The 19,151-nt window shown below is 39.9% G+C and overlaps 1 protein-coding gene across 9 annotated transcripts in view; it reads right to left on the minus strand.

The window, feature by feature from the left end:
• BCAS4 (breast carcinoma amplified sequence 4) overlaps positions 1 to 19,151 on the minus strand; it is a 46,529-nt gene that overhangs the window by 771 nt on the left and 26,607 nt on the right. For 3 of the 9 annotated variants that reach the window (XM_076351851.1, XM_076351849.1, XM_076351848.1), the window contains one exon: positions 1,465 to 1,542. In XM_076351851.1, the coding sequence (XP_076207966.1) occupies positions 1,465 to 1,542 (78 nt within the window). Of the gene's footprint in view, positions 1 to 905; positions 1,543 to 7,689; positions 7,834 to 9,406; positions 9,513 to 13,633; positions 13,656 to 19,011; positions 19,107 to 19,151 lie in introns of those variants that run through there. The other 6 variants (XR_012996476.1, XR_012996472.1, XR_012996475.1 and 3 more) reach the window with 5 other exon arrangements.

Consider the following 19,151-nt stretch of genomic DNA (forward strand, 5'->3'; position numbering starts at 1 on the left):
ATCCTCTGTTCAGCAGTAACATTTCTGCAGCAAGAACTTGCCAATTAATATTTGACCCTTTGACATGTATTTTCAAGACAGAAACCTGAATATTCACCCAGTATTTTTATAGGAAAATTCTATCAATCATTCTTGCCACCAAGAAATTAGTAGGTTTCAAATATCCACTAATACAGTAAACAGTTTACCATTATGTAGTTCATATATTTCATACACTGCTATGGTATTAAAACAAGTTTATTTCAATTTTTATCAGAACCAAAAGATTTGAGGAATATGTTGTGTGTACTGTCTCTTCATTTCTGTTAATAAAGAAGCTGATATTTGGATAAACAGGTTGGTATAACGAAGAGTATTTTGTTCCTTTCATAACTAACTGGCCTCTCTGTAATACCAGCTCCTTCGTAATCCATTACAATAACCTGCATTGCAGGGGCAGAGACATTGACTAGGTCTGTCTTCTGTTGCTTTATATTTTAATTCAAATTTATCTTTCATCAGCCCCACTAATAAATATGAAAAGGTTGAGTTCATTTATTTCTGCATCAGAAAAGCATTGGTCTCCATGGTTACTCAAAGCCATGTAGCTTTACTTTCCCCATAAGCTTTTTCCCCCCCCCTTACAGAATTTGCATTGGGTCCTCCATCTTGAGTTTTTCCACAGATATTTTTTAAACGAGCATTTATTTCTGTTTCTCTGTATTGTGCTGTATGCAAAGCCAATCATCTGAAAAGTATATAACCTTCTCTTCCTAACGTTCCTTATTCAGAGAATTGCGTGGTTTTTGTTTCCCTAGACCTATTTTGCAGTCAAAAAAAAAAAAAGCTACAGTTGCAGAGATGAACTATGCTACTCCTGGTCCTGGCTAAATAGCATCTGCATTACAAAATTGCACATCCAAAGGTCCATAACAGAAAGTTTATTTATACCATTCAAATTATATTACACAACAGCTTTTAAAACCCTATTCCTAGTTTGAAAGAGAGTGCTGGAAGCTTCGGCCATGTGCAGTTTATTGAATTTTAAAATTTTGACATTGACTTCATGTTCTCTTGTAAAATCTGAACATTTGTGCAATTGTGAAGCTGGCAGTATTAGCACATTACTTGACAGTTTTAACATGCTATACTAGAGCACTCTTCAACATTCTGATCATTTTAAGTATAAAAATGTGAAGGTAAACAAAGTGAGGTTTTGTACATGTTTTTCATTGATTTAGGAAGCTTATCAAGTAAGTGCAAACTACTGCGATCAAATCTTGGAATAAATGTTCCAGCCTCCATACAGCTACAATATGATCAGAAATTTTTAGCTTCCCTTAGAGATGCCAGCCAAAGATCTGAAATATAACAGTTGCTTCTTCCTAATGCCATAAAGTATGTACTGCAAGAATAAACCCAGGCAGCCTTTCCTAAAAACCTTTTGGTAGTCAAAAATTAATTATTTTGATACTTAGTACCTACATAGCTCATAGGAAAAAAGTCTTCAGTTCGGTAGAGTTTTGGCAGGTCATAGGAGCGTGCTGCTGATAGAGGATGTCTCTGAAACAAGAACAGGACAGAAATTAATCTTATTGTTAAAGAACAGGAAATAATACTTTAAGGAGTTGACCGTGTAAAAGAGGCATGGGGGTGGGGAGAGGAATCGGCGTCCCAGAACTGAAGTTACTTTCCAATACAAGATAATTGGCTCTGTAAACAATGCTGAAAATGTGAAGTTGTTTGTTTTCACACCTGATTCTACAGACTTTGCAATCATCTTAGCTGGATTAATATTGAACAGATAAAATTAGAGTAGAACACAGGGGAAATTAGTTTAAAGCACAGAAAAATGCAAATGAATTAGTAATGCTGGAAAATACTGACTACAGAAGAAATATAGAAAGGGATTTGGTTTTGCTTCTAGGGTTTTTAAGAATTCAAATAATTGATTAATCCTGAATTGAGATAAAATAATATTTCTGTAGTGCAACAATTCAAACCTCTAGCTAAAATCACAGTCTCAATGGAAAATGAAGAGCCTATCCCTCCCATAAAGCTAACGGTCTTCAGGCTCTAAACTTAACATATTTCCGGAGAATAGTTTGCTATTTAGATGTAGTCCTCCCATTTATTTGTATCCAGTTCTCATTCACGTGTTTCAAGCTGTGCATCTGGTTACAAACATTGCTTGATAGTACCCGCTGCTAATTCTTCAGAGTAGAAAACTGGCTCTCCATATACATCTAGGCACAATTTAAGAAGTAAATATTCGTTTATACTGTGACCTAGGTACTGGGTACCGAAGCTGCGTTGTGCTGCCATTGTCAGAACAGGCAGAATGAACAGGAGTTCTGCTGACAAACTCTTGATATGCACATCTCGGAGATCACGACCGCGTTCTCAGAGAAGGACACTTGCTACCTATTAGGATATACAAACTTTGCTGTGGGGGAGAAACATACTTCTAGTGATAATCATCAACAGATACATGTGGTTTTGAAGTTTTCATGTGCAGACCCAAGCAAAAGGAGATGGGCTCCTTTTAATGGGCAGAATACTAGAATTTTTAATGTAAAATGTAATTGTAAGTTTTTTCATCTAAGATTGAAAATCAACAGTCACAACCACTGAGTAAGACAAGATGAAGAATCTGAATTGATCATGTAAGAACTACCAGTGACAAGGTCCACCTCTGCAAAATAGGAAGGAGAAAAAACCCTAAGCAAAGAAGCTGCAAAAACAGCCAGCTGTAACAATTCATAGGGGAATACTAACATTTTCTGTATTTTCCATAAAATAAAAGTAGAGAGAAAGAAAAGTTAAAAATCACTCCAATTTTCAAAGTAAAATAATCTGTCCTTCATTTCTAGGGCAATATTGCCAGTAGTCATACCAGGAGAAAACAAGGCAGGAATAGTGTTATGAATGACAGTAATTAAACTTAACAGGCTGAGCGACAATCTGTTTGCAGAAAGCCCTGATCAGAGCAATCAAACTTAACTAAGGACATGAGCCTCTCAAACTAACTTTAAAAGTAGACTCAGGATTTCCCATAGCTCATGAAACCATTGTCCCACTCTGATTTGTAACTGGTTATTTTAGAACTGCTTATTCTTAGCACTTATTATATCCAGAATTCCTCCAAATTGATGATGCCATGATTGCAATGAGAATTTACTTTTTTTGTTTTGGTTTGGTTTTGGGATTTTGTTTTTGTTTTTGAGCTCCCTGCAATGGTAGCCTGACACTTTGATGAATAATACCTTATTACTTACATAGTACTACAGGTATTATGATTCATAGATATACTTAGTCCCTTCTGACCTGCGGGTACTATATGTTTTCTATATACCACCTTGACACAGGTAATTCTTTTGGGTCACTTCCTGTAACCGTGCCGTAAATACTTACAAAAGTGACTCCTCCTGTTTTACATCTACCCACACCAAACTTTGATCAAGAACACTCTTGTTACCAGATTATGTTAAAGGAACTACTTCAATCTTCATTATCTTAAAGTATAGCTGCTGAATCAATAGTAAATGAGAGGCAAAGATACCAATCCATATGACTTGACAGTATTTTATGAGGAAGGGGTCTGAGAAAATATTTCTTTCACAATGGTACAAGTGCCACACAGGGTTAAGAGACAAGGGCATGAGGAATCTCTGTGCTGTGCACATCACACAGACTGAAGATGAAATAATTCCTTTGTGGTCAGGCCGCTGTGAAACTTAAAGGAAAAGTGATATGGTTGCCTGCTGGGGGGCAAGGGGGGCAAGAAGAGGGAGAAAGTGTCTTGAAATTCCAAAGCCTATTGAAGACATCAAAAGAGAAAGGTTTAAGTAGCAGCAAATAGCTTTTCACCTCTCGATCACTTGATTCATGTCTGTCACAATCTAATAAAGGCCAGATTATGGCCTTTATGAAAGTAGGTGCTCTCGTTAGGATGGCATCCATACTGTAACATACAACCACTAGTGACACTGACTACAGCAGTAGCTTGCTGAAGGCCAAGTGCCCATATGACTAAACGGTGTTTATGTCTAATCCAGGCTATAAAGGCCTTGGGCAAGGTTCTGTCATTTCACTGGCGTCTGTAAGCACCTATGGCACCTATTCAGAGCAAACACATAAATCCTTATTTTTCCTCTTAACTTGCCTCTTAGGTCAGGCTTGAGACAGCGCAGCATAGTGTAGCAAGCTTACACTGTATCTGAAAAACACAAGCTGAAAACAGGTTTCTGTTAAGATGCCCTATACCCCTGTATTCTTTGTCCCAAACTTGGAAACTATTTATTTATTAACTTAAAGATCCAACAATGAGTGAATAAACTGAGGAAATAAAGATTAAAGGAATTATAGAAGAATTTAGCATTTGGAAGGAAGTATAACAGGTTTAGATGAAGCTAGATCAAATAGTAGAAATGAAAGGATTAAAACATTTGAGAGAGCTTTTGAAAAATAAAGTACGTACAACAATTCTGCACTTGCAGGCAAATAAAAGAAATATGGCATGTAGAATCATGCCTGAAAGATTAAAACTTCTGGTGGCAGCTTTAGAGACTTCAGTCAGTTGCGTTTTAACAGGCAGCCAAGTTATCCAGGGAGACAAGTTGTGTGACATAGTGTCTAAAGCACTGAAAGCACCCCTTGAGAAATAGTTTGAAGCCCCTAAAAGCCAGGTCTCCAGCTGATAAAGCTAAATACACGAGAGTAGTAAGAAAATGACCCATTTAAGAGCATAGTGGTTGCTCTGACAACTGCAACCCAGCATCAGAACAGCAAAGCTGGGTCAAAAGGTGATCACTTACAGGTTGCATCACATCCAGGAAACAGCTTAATTCACAGACAGTTAGATTGTACCTTCTATTGAAGAAAAATAAATGCTGGGCTGTATGTGTCTGCTTGCTCGGTTTCATTTTCATAGCCAGACTTAAATCAGCCTGCACAACAACATTACATTTAAGGCAAGTGCTCTAAGAATTGCTGATGTGGACACAGAAAATTGTTTCCCCTCTATCCAAATATCTACAAGATGGTCCAGAAATCCACTTCGGTACTGCTTTTATAACGCAGATGTAGGGCATCTACCCCTCAGGGACCATGAGCCCAGCCCAGCTAGACAATTCTGCCCATCCCTGGCTATTGTCTCTCCCAACAGCCTCCCAAACAGATCAGGAACAGGTAGCACTTCACCTGCTTACGTGTATAATAAATACACTCTGGGAAGCAGCTAGGCAAGCACAGTAGGTATGGTCTCTTTCTGGTGCAGGGGCACTGCTACAGCCACCAAGTGCCCCAGCAGAATGGTTTGGCATCATTATAAGGATTTCTGACCCTATTCCAAACAGTATGTTTATCCAGGCTATTTGCAGCGTGCCCGACCATTACAGCTAAAACATCGAGCTATTTTCACAGACAGAGAAAATAGTAGATTACCTGAGAAAAGGAGGAAGGATATTATTTCACATAGAAAAAAGAAGTTAGCCTTCCACATGCTGTGTCTCTGGAAACTTAAGAGTAAGAATAAAGGTTCAAGTTACCAGCTGACAGCAATCATTCCAGATCCACCAAAAAAAAAAAAGCCTCCTTTAAGGCTACCAAATTTAAAGTCTTGGTAGTTCAACTTAGTTGTATTTACAATAACTGTACTGGGGTAGTTATCCCTCTGAAATGAGCTTCTGATCAATTCTGCTGCTTCAAAGCAGAGAAAGGAGCAATAATAAAATATTCCATCCATGCTGCTGGACTGTGGTGCTGACTTTGCTTCAAGTACTATTCATGTTTCCAGAGCTCCTGAATCCATTTCTTTTACATCTGCTGCCTACCACCTGAAACAGCATTAATATACCTTCCCCTTGACACCAATGAACATATTTGCTCCTGTTAGTTTACAGTGAAAGACGGCGAAGCTTCCTGGAGTGGATCAGCACCGCTGCAGATATCCAAAGACGACGAAGCAGCTCAAGGAGCGCTTCTCTACAGAAACCTGCAACAGCAATTTGACCTCTGCTATGAAAGATAAAAGGGGATTCTTGGCTATCTGGCAATAATTATTTTTCAGATTTGGTCATTCTTGCAGGTATTAAAATCAATACCTAGACTGTAGAAATCAAAACAGGGCAAAAACTGAAACCTCTTTCTTCGGCAGCTCCAAATCCAAGCAAACATTCTTACCTTTTTCCAGCAAAACTTCAAAAATGACCATTTGGATTCCTCTCGATTTTAATTTTTAACATAATTTTATATAATGGTAAAATAATTTTCATTTCTACTAAAATAGATTTAAAGTTCAACATTAAAAACTTACTTCTTAAAAACCTATCAACTTTGACTTTTCCAACCAGTCTTCTTTTGATTGCCGCCAGCCCACCCAGCACAGTGCTAGCGGACTCTTGCGAGACCCTTTTGGGAAAAGTACGAATCCAAGAACCCACATGTTCTTCACACATCAGCTCTGATGCTGAGCACAAATCCTCACCCACATGTTCTCTGTTAAACACTTACTATGCACTGAGAAAGTACATAGGATGTACTTGCATAATAAGGATGTTTTTAAAAGAGAACAAGGGGTATGATGTCCACTACTGCCACATCAGAGAGACCTCTTTTGCTTAGGCTTGCTTCCATGGTAATTCTTATCTCCTGTTTGTGGGGCTACTGATCCCACTGTGCCAAGACAAACGAAACTCAGCTTTTCTATAGCATGTGCTGAATAAACATGCCACTGAAGATGTAACAGAGTACATCATCTACACAAATCGGAAGAAACAAGCAGTGTAAAACCAGTGTTAAGGCTTATCCTTAGCTAACTAATATAACTTCTCAGAAGCTTCTTAAAGTTTCTCAAAGTTGTTTAACCAGCATCAACGAATCACCTTTTAATTAGCAACTTCAAAATAGACTGACGATTAATCCTAACAATAGCCTTACAAACTAGGCAAACACTACTGCACCTTGGGAAACCAAGGCAGAAAGATTGTGTGATGTGTCCCAACAGACAGCAAGTCATGGCGGAGTCCAGGTTTAAATCGGGACTGACAGGGGAATTCTAGCAGAGCCTGCAGCACTGGTTTAAGACTTCACCGCCTACAGCTGTCCTCCCCGTTCCTCCCCCAGAGGTTATTTTTCTCTCAGTCAGCTGAAGGAACTATGTCGCCACATCAGAGCCATCCTAGTTCAGTTTGGCACACTACCTTAAATCACTGATGAAGGTAGGTTGTACTAAGGTGCCAAAACTATTAATTGCAAAAGCCAGAGCATGGGTGTAAGTTCTCCTCTTCAGGACAGTAGTAGCTTCTGTCCTAAGGCAAGCATAGTAATGTCAAACCACTCCAATTTTCAGAACACAAGCTTCAGAGCCCAATTTTTGCTTATCTCCCACAGTATATATATTTTACTCAGTATGACTTGCAAGAGTTGGATTCCATTCTTGACATGCACAGCACCTTTACTATCCCAGCAAGGTAAAGAAATCTATCTGTCATTCTTTAAGCCCAGAATGTGACTGGATGAGGAGCACAAGCTGCAGAATTTTCTCCCTGAGAAAATACAAGTCTCTTTCCTGATTGTGGTACCTACACCTGCCATGAGCTGGAGTCAGCCGAGCTGGACACCTGACCTCACTCACAGCACTCAAAAAGTTTCCAATCACAACCTCTGCAAAGTCACTCTTTACAGAATTCTGTTTGAAGACCACCTTACCTTCTCCTTTTCCTTCAAGTCTGTGGGATTATTGTGAAGGCTTTCCAGATGATTACCGACTCTTGCATCAGTTTTCTTATCTCTGATTGACCAACAGACCGGGCGGGGGGGAAGTTCTTCCTATGGTGGTCTGTTACTAGTCTCCTAATTAGAGGACAATATAAACTTTGAGGCATACTGTTTCCAAACATAAGGCAATCATATCACTTTCTAGTATTATTTATTGTCTCAAAAGCACGGTAAATAGTTCACAGATTGACTGGGTGGGTTTCATTCTTAAACAGCTTATGAAGTAAATAATACACAACAGAAATAGGAAATTTACTGATTAGAATTAAGGTCATTCCCTCACCTGTTTGCTTTGTAACTCAGAAGGCACACGCCTTATCCTTCTTAGCATGATCATATTATTATAAATCATAAGCTTTTTCTTCCTGTTGTTCTAAACATTCCGTGTAAGCACTTCAGAGCAAGCTCCAGAAAGCATCATACATATCCTTTTGGCTAAAATTAGTCATTAACGACAACCTTTCACTTACTACTTATGACTAGGATCTCTTCAATAAATCAGGCTTCCCTTTGTGAAGTACAGGATCATGAAAACATGCAAAAACAGTCAAACAGCTATTTTTATTCCATAAATAGTAATGGGATAAAGTCAAGAGAATTTAGAAAAAGCATAGGAGAAAAAAAAACCCATAACATCCCCTTTTTTTTCCCCTCAATCTCTTCAGCAAAGATCTATTCAACAGCTGCAATAATGATCACTGCACAAATCAATAATCTTGCTGAAGCCATGGGAAAGTACAGTTTATTAGCTGTTCAGTAAAGAGACAGAAAGACAAGGATGCAGCGGCTCTTCTCCTGCCAAAAGAATGTGGGATGCAGAAGAGATGTGACAGCTTTGAAGAATCTCACTGCAAAATGTGTTCTCTCTAAGTGTATAGTCTAAGATTTTGTGCTTAGGCATGTTATCCACCAGGCCTTCTTCTCTTCAGTGATGGATCTAGTTTCTCACTAATATAATCATTTTCCCAATACACCGTTGCCAGAAGGAACATGTCATTTACAAAGGAAAGTCTGGATTTGTTTTGTTGTTGCTGTTTGTGATTGGTCTGACAGTCTGTGTCTATGAGGCTTCCTAAAGCAGACTACCCTGGCTTCAGCACTCTCAGTCTCTCAATTTACTTCTGAACAAGAAGCAGTAATATATTTGGGGCTGCTCCTCATGTGTTAATCTTCAGGAAAGCCAAAAGGGAGTAGGAGTGAAAGAAAGAATGAGACAAACTAACATAAATAATAACAATAATCCTAGCATTTCTACCTGCAGGAGCACAAAGGGCAGAAACTGGCCATTTGACCTTCACAATATCCTTCTAACACAAGTATTCTCATTTTACTAGTAAGATAACTCTGCATTCTTTGCTGTGGTTTTTACTGCAAGGCCTGCTCCCAGAATTCCCAGGTCCCTGTCTAGTGGCACAACCTAAGGAAGTGCATAAGATAGGGGCAGATACAAATAGGGACTATTACAGCAAACTGGTAAAAAAAGCCCAGAAAAAAAACCAACAAAGCCCATGGGACCAGATGGATGCATTTGAGGATGCTACAGTTCCTGGTTCACATTCTTGTGAGGCTGCTGTCAATCATCTTAAAGGTCAGGGCAATCCAGAGGAGGTTCTTAAATGCTGGGAAAAAAGCCAAATGTCATGCTTACCTTCAAGAAGACCAAGGAGGAAGACACAGGGATCTACAGGATGTTCAGCCTAACCTCAGTCCCAAAGAAAATATGGAGCAAATCCTTTTGGAATCCATTTCCAGCACTTCAAAGAAAAGGAGGTGATTGAAAAGACTCAGCATAGATATAATAAGGGCAAACAATGGTTAGCCAACCTAATCAACAGCTGGCTAGAAAGCAGCTTCGCAGAAAAAGTACTAGTGGTCCTCAGAGACAAGAAGCTGAACCTGAATCAGCAGAGTGTTCTGGCAGTGATCAAACCTAACAGCATACTGGTATCAGTATGAGCACAACCAACAGACTGAGGGATGTGATCACTTCCCTCTATTTTGGCATGAGACTGAATCTGGAGTACTGTATCCGGTTTTGGCTGGAATAGAGTTAATTTTCTTCACAGTAGCTAGTATGGGGCTGTGTTCTGGATTTATGCTGGAAAAAGTGTTGATAACACAGGGATGTTTTAGTTATTGCTGAGCAGTGCTTACACAGAGTCAAGGCCTTTTCTGCTCCTCACCCCACCCCACCAGCGAGCAGGCTGGGGGGGGGCACAAGAAGCTGGGAGGGGACACAGCTGGGACAGCTGACCCCAACTGACCACAGGGATATTCCACACCATATGGCGTCATGCTCCGGTTTATGAAGTATTTACTGGACTGACATACTTGGAGCAAGTCCAGCAGAGGACAATCAAGGTGCTCAGGGGCTGGAGCACGTACATTATGGTGAGAGGTTGAGACAGACAGTTTCTTCAGCTTGAAGAAGAGAACTGCAATTTAGTTGATGTCTTCAACTATCTAAAGAGTGAATACAGAGCTACTTATAGAGAAAACAGAGCTGGACTCAGAACTGTACAGCAAAAAAACTATAGGCAATGGATATAAGTTGCAGAAAGAGAAATACCAGTCAGACATAAGGAAAAAAAATCTACATCATGACATGGTCAAAGACTGGAACAGTTACCCAGAGAGGCTGTAAAATCTCCCTTCTTACAGATGTTCAAAACTTGACTGGACAAGACCCTGGACAGCCTAATCTAACTTCGGTTGACCTGGCTTTCAGCAGGGAGTTGGACCTGATGACCTCCAAAAGTTCTAACTTCTATTATTCAGTGATTCTAACTGAGGCACAGAGGCAGTAAATTACTTGAACTCTACCTGTGGTCTTACTCGTGTTAACCCTAAGCTTTAAACTCAGCATTTCTGGGATATTTGTTCCATTCCCTAACTACTGGGGAATCCCCACGTGGTATTAGGGTTAGGTAGGTTTTCTGCCTTCTTGCACAAGTTAAATTATAAATTAAAAAAATGAGGTGCTGCAATCACATTATCCAGTGGCACTCCAAGCAAAATGGGCAAAGTCCAAGTCTGCTGCTATGTCTGTTACTCATATCCAACACTCAAAATGAATTTATTCATTACTCATTAATGTATCACTTGCTGACAGTGTCACTCCAGTTCCCAGGGGACTGAGAGTTATATCCACAAACCTTCAAAGCAGGTGTTAGATAGCTTTTTCCTCAAAGGTGCTAAAGTGAATGGCTAGGGAGTCTCAACTAGGCATCTTATCCTGGCTTTCAGTCTTTCTGAAACAACGAGTTAAGGCATAAACAGCAGACTCCAAGGCTGTCAGTCCTAGACTTTTATAAACACTTTTTTCTTTTTCTTTATTAATGCAATGTCTGAGTCAAGCACACACAATACCAGAATAGTAATAGCCTCAAATTCTAGGTCCCTTTGCAAATCAATTCATACCAACACATTTTCTCATCTAAGACATTTGAACATTTGGAGCCTCTTGCACACGGAACAGCAGCTGAGGTCCCCAAGGAACAACTCAAACTGCTTTCACTTTCTGGAATAATAACACAGACAAAAGTAAACAAAAATAATACCATCCATCTGAAGCATGAGGCAGCATTATATTCAGGAAGGCATCTGTAATTATAATGGGAATCAGATAAGGCTAATAAAAAAACAGATTGACCAAATAGACATGACAAAGCACAAGGAATTCACGCTCCTTTCCTTAACTTTGTAAATGATTCACTCTAAGTCAATAGTAGTAGCCAAGTCGAGGAAAGAGCCTGCTTCCCAAGCTGGCTTGCTGTTTCAGTATTATCATAATACAAAACAACCTTCCAGCTCCTTGGCTGAGATTATGAACAAGCAATCAGGCAGTATGGATGTGAGATGCAACTGAGCTCAAGCTCATACTAGAAAAGCATTTGGATGTAGTCTGAATAACTCTAAACAAGAGCCTTTACAGTTTCTGTACTTCGGTTCTATTATCTGTAAAAAGGGGGCAATGAAGCAGTATGAAACTTCACACATACACTCACCAATTTTATTACACTAGGTCCAGCAGCACTGAAGGAATGCATAAGGCTGTCAGAACATCCCATTGACATTTATGACTGCTGTCTCCCCTTCACCTGTTGTGCACCTCACTAAAGAACGTAGCTTCATCTTCTTGGAAACTTCTTAAGCACACTGGAAGGCTGCTATTATGTCCTGGTAAGTTTTCTCTTCTTCAGGCTGAACAAACTCAGCTGTCTCAGCCTCTCTTCATTGATCCTGCTGTCCAGCCCAAGCATCTTGATGACCCTGCCCTGAGCTTAATCAAGTTTATAAACATCTTCCTTGTACTGCGGCCCCCAAAACTAGATGTGGTATTCCAGATAAAGTCTAAGGAATGCCCAGTTAAAAAGAATAATCATTTCCCTCAATCTACCGGTCATGTTTCTGTTGATACTGCCCAATCATCTGTTGGCCTTCATTGATGGCACACTGCTAACTCATGCTTATCCTATCATCTAAAAAGATCCCTGGGTCTTTTTCAGTAGAGCTGCTCTCCACCCAGTCAATCCCCAGCTTGTACCATAGCAGGGTGTTAGTCCGTCCCAGGTGCAGGATTTAGTGCTTGTCCTTGTTGAATTTAATAAGATTCACACATGAGCACATCCCTCTGGCCAGCTGATATCCTCAGAAAGGCAGCCCTGTTCTGGAGCACACCCCTTAGTTCACTGCAGTCCACAACCTTGAGGAGGGTGCATTCTGTCTCCTCCTCCAGGTCACTGATAAAGGTATTAGGCAAATGTCTGACAAACTACACCTGTAACTGGCCTCCAGGTAGAGTACGAACCATTAACAACTACTCTGAGTCTAATGATCTAATCAGTTTTTTCACCCATCTAGATCATAACATCCCAGTGTGGATACAAGGACGCTGTGGCTGTCTGTATCAAAAGACTTCCTAAACACAAGGTACAGGATATCAACTGCTCTCCCCTTATCCACAGTTACATCATAGTCATATCATTCCTGATGACTTCCTGATAGAACAAACTCAACATTCCTAACAGAGAAACAGTGCTAGAAAAAGTATTCATAAAGGAAAAATATTAAAACAGACAGGTCCTAGTCCCACTATATTTCCATGTCTAGTCCCACTATATTTCCATGTAAGGCAACAGGAATTGAAAGCACACAGCACCTTGCACAATCCAGCAGATACTAGAAACGTGGCGAAACTGGAAGCAGTTTAGCCTGGCAAAATATACAATATTCTAATGCTCATTGGGAAGACAGAGAGACTGACCCATCCACAAGTCATAGGAGATGGAAAATTACACTCAGTTTCCAAGAGTAATACAGCAGGAAACAAAGATCAATGAGGTTTGGCTTAGATGTCAACCTCTAGTCAGTGGCTGTGATGCTGTTCTACAGTAGTACAAGAAGAAATCTGTCCACAAGTACAAGAATAGCCAGCATGCCTGCACTGTCAAATCAAAGCTTAGTAACTTGTCTCCAGCTGAGACCAACAGCTGACGCTTAGAGTATAAAAACAGGGCAAGTATGCAGTGTTCCTGCCTTGAATACTCTCCTAACCTATAGGAATTTGCAGCATAGGCGTTCCTAGAAATAGAAAGGTAACTTTGCTAAATTACTTTGTCTCATCAAATTTAACATACATAAATCTTTCATTTACAACTGCAACAGTGAGTTCCAAACTTCATTAATATATTGCATGAAAAAACTTCCTTTAGTTCATTTTAAGTCTATTTCTTGATAATAATTTCTACTTACTGTCTCATGCAATTTTAGATTTCAAAGAACTCTAGTGCATTCTTCCTCAGTGTGGAAAATCAGACTGAAACCATAGTCTGCTTAGCTGTTTCCCAAAGGGATGTGGTTCCAAATTCCTGTTCTAGATGCCTTTTCTAGTTCTGCTGCAATAGAACCAGAACTTCAGTCAGTATTAAAGATGAAGCCACAGATTTACAGAATGGCACAATAAGGTTTTTATTTTCTTTCTTTGCACTTTTGCTAATAATTCCTAGCATTCAATTTTCTTTCTTCCCTGCTACTGACCTGTGTGCTGAAAGTTTTCATGAGGCCATCTGTAATTACTTCATGATCTCTTTCTTCAGTGAAAAATGCTAGTTCAGAGACCAATACCATACACATAAGGCTCACTCACATCACCCCCATTTGCATTACCTTATATTTATTGACATTGCATTTTGGCTACAAGTTTTTCCACTCAGTCTCTCAATGTTGCAAGGTTTGCCTACAGCTCTCTGCAGTTGGCATTCACTTCTGTGATCTCAAAATAACTATGTCAACAAGCTTTCTCATCTCATTGTATACCTCATTTTCTAAATAATTTGTGAACACTGAACAGCGTGCTAGAATCAGCTAGCATCTGAAAGACTTCTTTCCAAGTTTTTTGATCTGGAGCAGATAAAATCTTTGGGATCCCAACAGGATGAAGGAGTCAGCACTGCACTTGTACTTGTTTTGCAGGCCCGTCGTGGAACACGTGAATAGCGACTTTTAGCAACCTGACATGAGCACGGCCACAGTGCTTAAGTGGGAGGAGAAGCAGCCCAAGACAAAAATAAAAGTAATAATAGTCCCATCACTGATACAAGCTTCCATTTCTTTTTTTCTGTAAAAAGAAATACAATTTTGTCTTAGTAACAACTGATACCAAAAATTGTTGTTACGGCCTGGAAATTGTTGTAATAGTTTGGTTTTACAATCCCATATGGTCCTGCTACAGGGGGCACTCTGGAAATAAAAGAGTTAATCAGGAATGGTGGGGGAGTTGCATGGATTAACCAGACTTTTCTAGAAGAGACACTATCAGCAAACGGTTCTCCTTCAGTAGGTAAAGTTGTGTCAACCAACAGAGAATAAAACAGTCTGCATGTGATGATGCAAAGGCAAGGCAAGGTGCCTCGCACACCAGGGCACGGGTGCTGCACAAGGGCTGGCCAATGGGCGGGGGGAGCCCAGTCCAGCCAAACCGAACCCAGCCAAGCCCGGCTGGGACGAGCGAGCCCAGCCGCTGGGGTGACTCCAGCTGAGCAGAGCCGAGCCCAGCTGCCGGGGTGACTCTGGCTGGCACACGTGCACACACGCACACACACATTTTCTGCAGACTGTCTTGCATGTTTGTTCTTGGCAAACCAGAGCAGCTTGGGAAATATTTGCAGGTCTGGCTATTTAAGCAGGAGCAGCCTAGCAAGGAGCACGCAACAATCGCCCAAGATTGGCTTGCAGCATTACTGCTGCCGGAGGAAGAAAATCGTTTCCATAATAACTGTTTTGCAGTGTACCAGCTACGCTTTCTATAGCATTTCACCACCCAACTGAATTACAAAAAACAAGGGCAAACATGCTATTTGCATGCTTTTTTTTTCCCCTCAAGCCATATTGACACATGGACTCTGCGACAAAATGAATGCTCCTGAAGCCCAAAAATATCTGCACTGAATATAAATATATGATGAAATAGCTTTTAAACTCTGCCCTAAAGCACTTTCTGATTGGCTGCCAATGATGTCACACATCCATAAAGCCCAATAAAACGCATGGGTTAACAAGTCTCATTTCAGTGTATGAACTCTGTGCAGCAGGAGCACAGACCACCCCAGCACAGGCAGGGGGTTAATCTCTCAGGTAGTTAAAATCCTGCGACCTCAGGCCTCCATGTTAAGAAAGCTGCACTGCTGTCTGTGCTCGCAGACTGATCTTAACCACACTTAACTAAGCACTGTTTACTTGGGAGAGAAGCCTTCCTAAAGGATACAGTAAATCACTGTCAGTTTTTAGGTATTACAGATACACTCATGCATATTCAGAGCAGTTAGTTTGGTCTTATCTGGCAGTTACAATCTTACATTTCAAGTCAAAGGTGAACTAAGTATGGTACCCTTTTTCCAAAAAGGAACTTGACCTTCAGTCCTGTTTGAATAAACTGTTATTAAAGTGAGTAACATATTTTACAAAAGCCATAACAAAACTAAAATCTACAATTTTAGAAAACTCAAAAACTAATGCCAGAAATTTCAGCTAAGCCTTTAAAACATACTATTTTGGCACCGATTGCTCAAATAGTAAAATATGTTAACTCTTTCTGTGCGCTCATGCTTACAGGTTGCCTGATGAGGAATACTGGTTTGCAGGTTTAGGTGTTTGGGTAGTTTTGACAAACGGAGCATTCTATGCAGAGAGAAATTTGCTGTGTAAAATACTAAGTGTGTATGATGCTCAGTTACCAGCAACCAATATTTGTTTCTTACTATGAGTACAATTCTTGGAGCTGGCTTAGTTTCAAATGTTATTAGGTAGATAGCATGTGGTGTTGTAGTAAGGAGTCTTACGCATGAACTGAAAATATACTGAAGTTGATCACCCTATTCTAGGCAGTTTTGCTGCCAAATGTGGGCTAATTTATATATAGCAGCCTATTTAATAGTTTGCACTCATACTTCCAAAGCAAGCATGGAAGCAGACCACATAGAAATATGAAAATGTTTCCCGATTTGCTACATAAAACATTATTTGTTTTTCAAATCCTTGTCTAAGGTTTAGGAACATTAAATAGAAAGGAAACTGCAAACTACACGGTTCAAATATGGAGCTGCTATAAGGTATGGTATCACTGCAGTGCTCAAAGCAGTATCACAACATAAGAGAAAAGGCTGTGTATTGCTATCTACTATTGTTCCTTCTGCCTCTCTTTTCAGTTTCATATTAGTGGCAAAAATGCTAAAATCAGCCAAAGGAAAAAAAAACCCAAAACCTCAAGCTCAGTGTCTAGAAACCTCATGCTTTCCTCGATTACTCCTAAAGGATCCCTTTACCACTGAACCTCAGCACATACCATCAAATATTTCAAGTGGAACAAATTCATTAACTTGTAAACACTACTTAACTAACTGAAAGCCAGTGACAGAAACCTAGAGCACTGTTAAATCAACTTCAAGCAGGCACTGCATTTCATGTGTTAATACTTGCCATCTGCTCATGTTGCATTTTTTACCACAAGAAAAAAATGTGACTGCTGAGTAAAGACACTTCAAAAAAAAGAAATAGGAGAAACCTGGCCTCACTTAGCCATAAACTATGGGTTTATTTTTATTTTTTTACACGCGCACACACGCTCACACTCTATCTCTCTACTAAAAACAGAAGGACCTATGTAAAATAGTCTTTTTAGCTATTGCTGCCTTATAATAGCTACACTAGGAAATCTTAAAGAAAAAAGAAAGTGCCTGTGCATGTTTGGTACTCCAGACAGCAAGAAATTTGCCTCAGGGAAAAACACTTTGTAAAAGAGGTGGGGGAAGGGTAATATGCTGGTAGACAGAGTGCGTAAGGGAACCAACGCATGAACGTGTGTGCGTGTGCCTGCGTGTGCGCACTTGTGTTGGAGGCTCTGGAAAAAAATGCTAGTCACTACGGCTCCTAGAGGCTCCAGCACAGCAAAGCACCTTTCCTGCAACACAACCATTACATCACGCACAAAACTGCCTGCCAGCCACAGAAAATGGCCCAGTCAGAAAGGGATGGATACCAGCAGATGGAATGTTTCTCCACTTTGCGAAACATGCAATTTTTAAACTAATTTTTTTCAAAAATTAGCTTAAAAAAAGTCCTAACTTCTTACCCCCTTGAAAACTAAAGGTGATCAACATTTTGCCCCAAAAGTTGGGCCTGTGACTTAGAGGATGCCACGACACGATGGTAAGCTTTGTTTTAGTTTTGGCCAAAATGGTATTTCATTTGATATTCAGTGTGCTTCTAGTAATAATCCTAAAGAGCACTCAAGCATTTCAGTAATGCAAGTGCAAAGGAATTTGCTATGGCACCAGGTCAGCAAGGAATAAATATTTCTGAAGTTACATGCCATGAAGTTCTGCTTAGCTGTTGCGAAGAAAAAAGAAGAAAAAAAAAATCGCCAGATCTGCATTTATGCCTTTTAACAAGTGTCATGTTTTAAATGGGTGCTTATAAAGGAAGCATCTGATGGACCACTTTGGTGTGTGACATCTACCATTAGTATGCCAGATACACTGAGCAGCAGGTCCTGATCTAGATGGGCAAATTCCAAAACAAGTGTCTTTACAGAAGCCATCAGGGAGAGAAGGACATGTGGTGATGGTGCATGAGGTGGAAAGCTATCCACTGGAAGCTGGACAAAACCTTTTCACAGAAGTCACTGTACAGTAACTGTGCACAAACACTGGCTCCAATATATGCCCCAGTTGTAAAAATAAAGTCAGTGCACGAAACTTGAAATTGTGACTTCTGGCTAAAGATCTCTCTCATCCATTTCCTATTACTAGTCCATAGAACTATTTTACTTTCATAAAACTACAGCATAGCGTAATTTCTCTGGATGTCACCTTTCTTTGGATGAATTCCCAACGTTACCTACCATGATTTGATTTTGGTAAAACTTTATTTGCTGCTGGGGTCCTATTCCTGATGACTGGAAATAGTGGGGAAGAAAAAAAAAAAATACTGTGGTCGTAACCAAAGTAAACAAATGTCAGCCTATGTCGCACACAACTGATAAAAGGACACTAGCAGGACATATTCATGCCACAAATATTTGAACACAATGGATTCTTTATAGTGAAAAAAAACCTCATCTGGTCCCAGATCCTTCATACTTAAAACTCATGCCTTTTAACTTCCACCCCAGATCTTTCACCAGATCTTTCCTCTTTGCAAAGGAGCCCAGGTGTTTCTTGAATTCACTTAGCATTTCCAACACTTCACTCATTTTCACATTAATGAAACCCATATGTTTAAGTATTACTGTCCTCAGTTCCTTCCTTACTGCCCTTTTCCTGAGATCTGAATTCATTTTGTGAGTAGCTTTCCCTGTACTAAAAAAAGTTGGACAGATTTTTTTAACATCTTTCATAATTTTGGAGACTACTGTAAAATTGCTTATTTCCTTGAGAGTTCTGATGCTAGGAAACAAAGGTGCGCGTCTCTCCTGCTACAACATTCAAGTTCCTATTTTCAAAAGTGTATCGGACCAAGATTACCCCTTTTACAGCTACCCATTTAAGAGCTACTTCAAGAATTCATGTGGCAGACTGCATACATTAAACTGAAAGCTCAAAGAGAGAACAGCTTGCATTAAGACAGCTGCAGTGATTTTCAACCCCAGTTGGCTTCTCTGCCTCTTCTCCAGTGTCCCTCCACACTGCAGAAGCAACCGCTAAACTGCCCAGGTTAATATCCCAGCATATGAAAGAAAATGAAACTTCAACATACCAACAAAACGTCCAGGCACTGCCATCTTCATCACAAGAGCTTGGCACCCACTTCATCTGTTTGACTTCTAGTTATTCCTGTTTCTCATTATTGCCCTGTAATACAGGTATTTATTCTAAATGCATTTGACAGTTACACAT

Source organism: Aptenodytes patagonicus, chromosome 14 (genome assembly GCF_965638725.1).
Source record: "Aptenodytes patagonicus chromosome 14, bAptPat1.pri.cur, whole genome shotgun sequence".
NCBI lineage: Eukaryota > Metazoa > Chordata > Aves > Sphenisciformes > Spheniscidae > Aptenodytes > Aptenodytes patagonicus.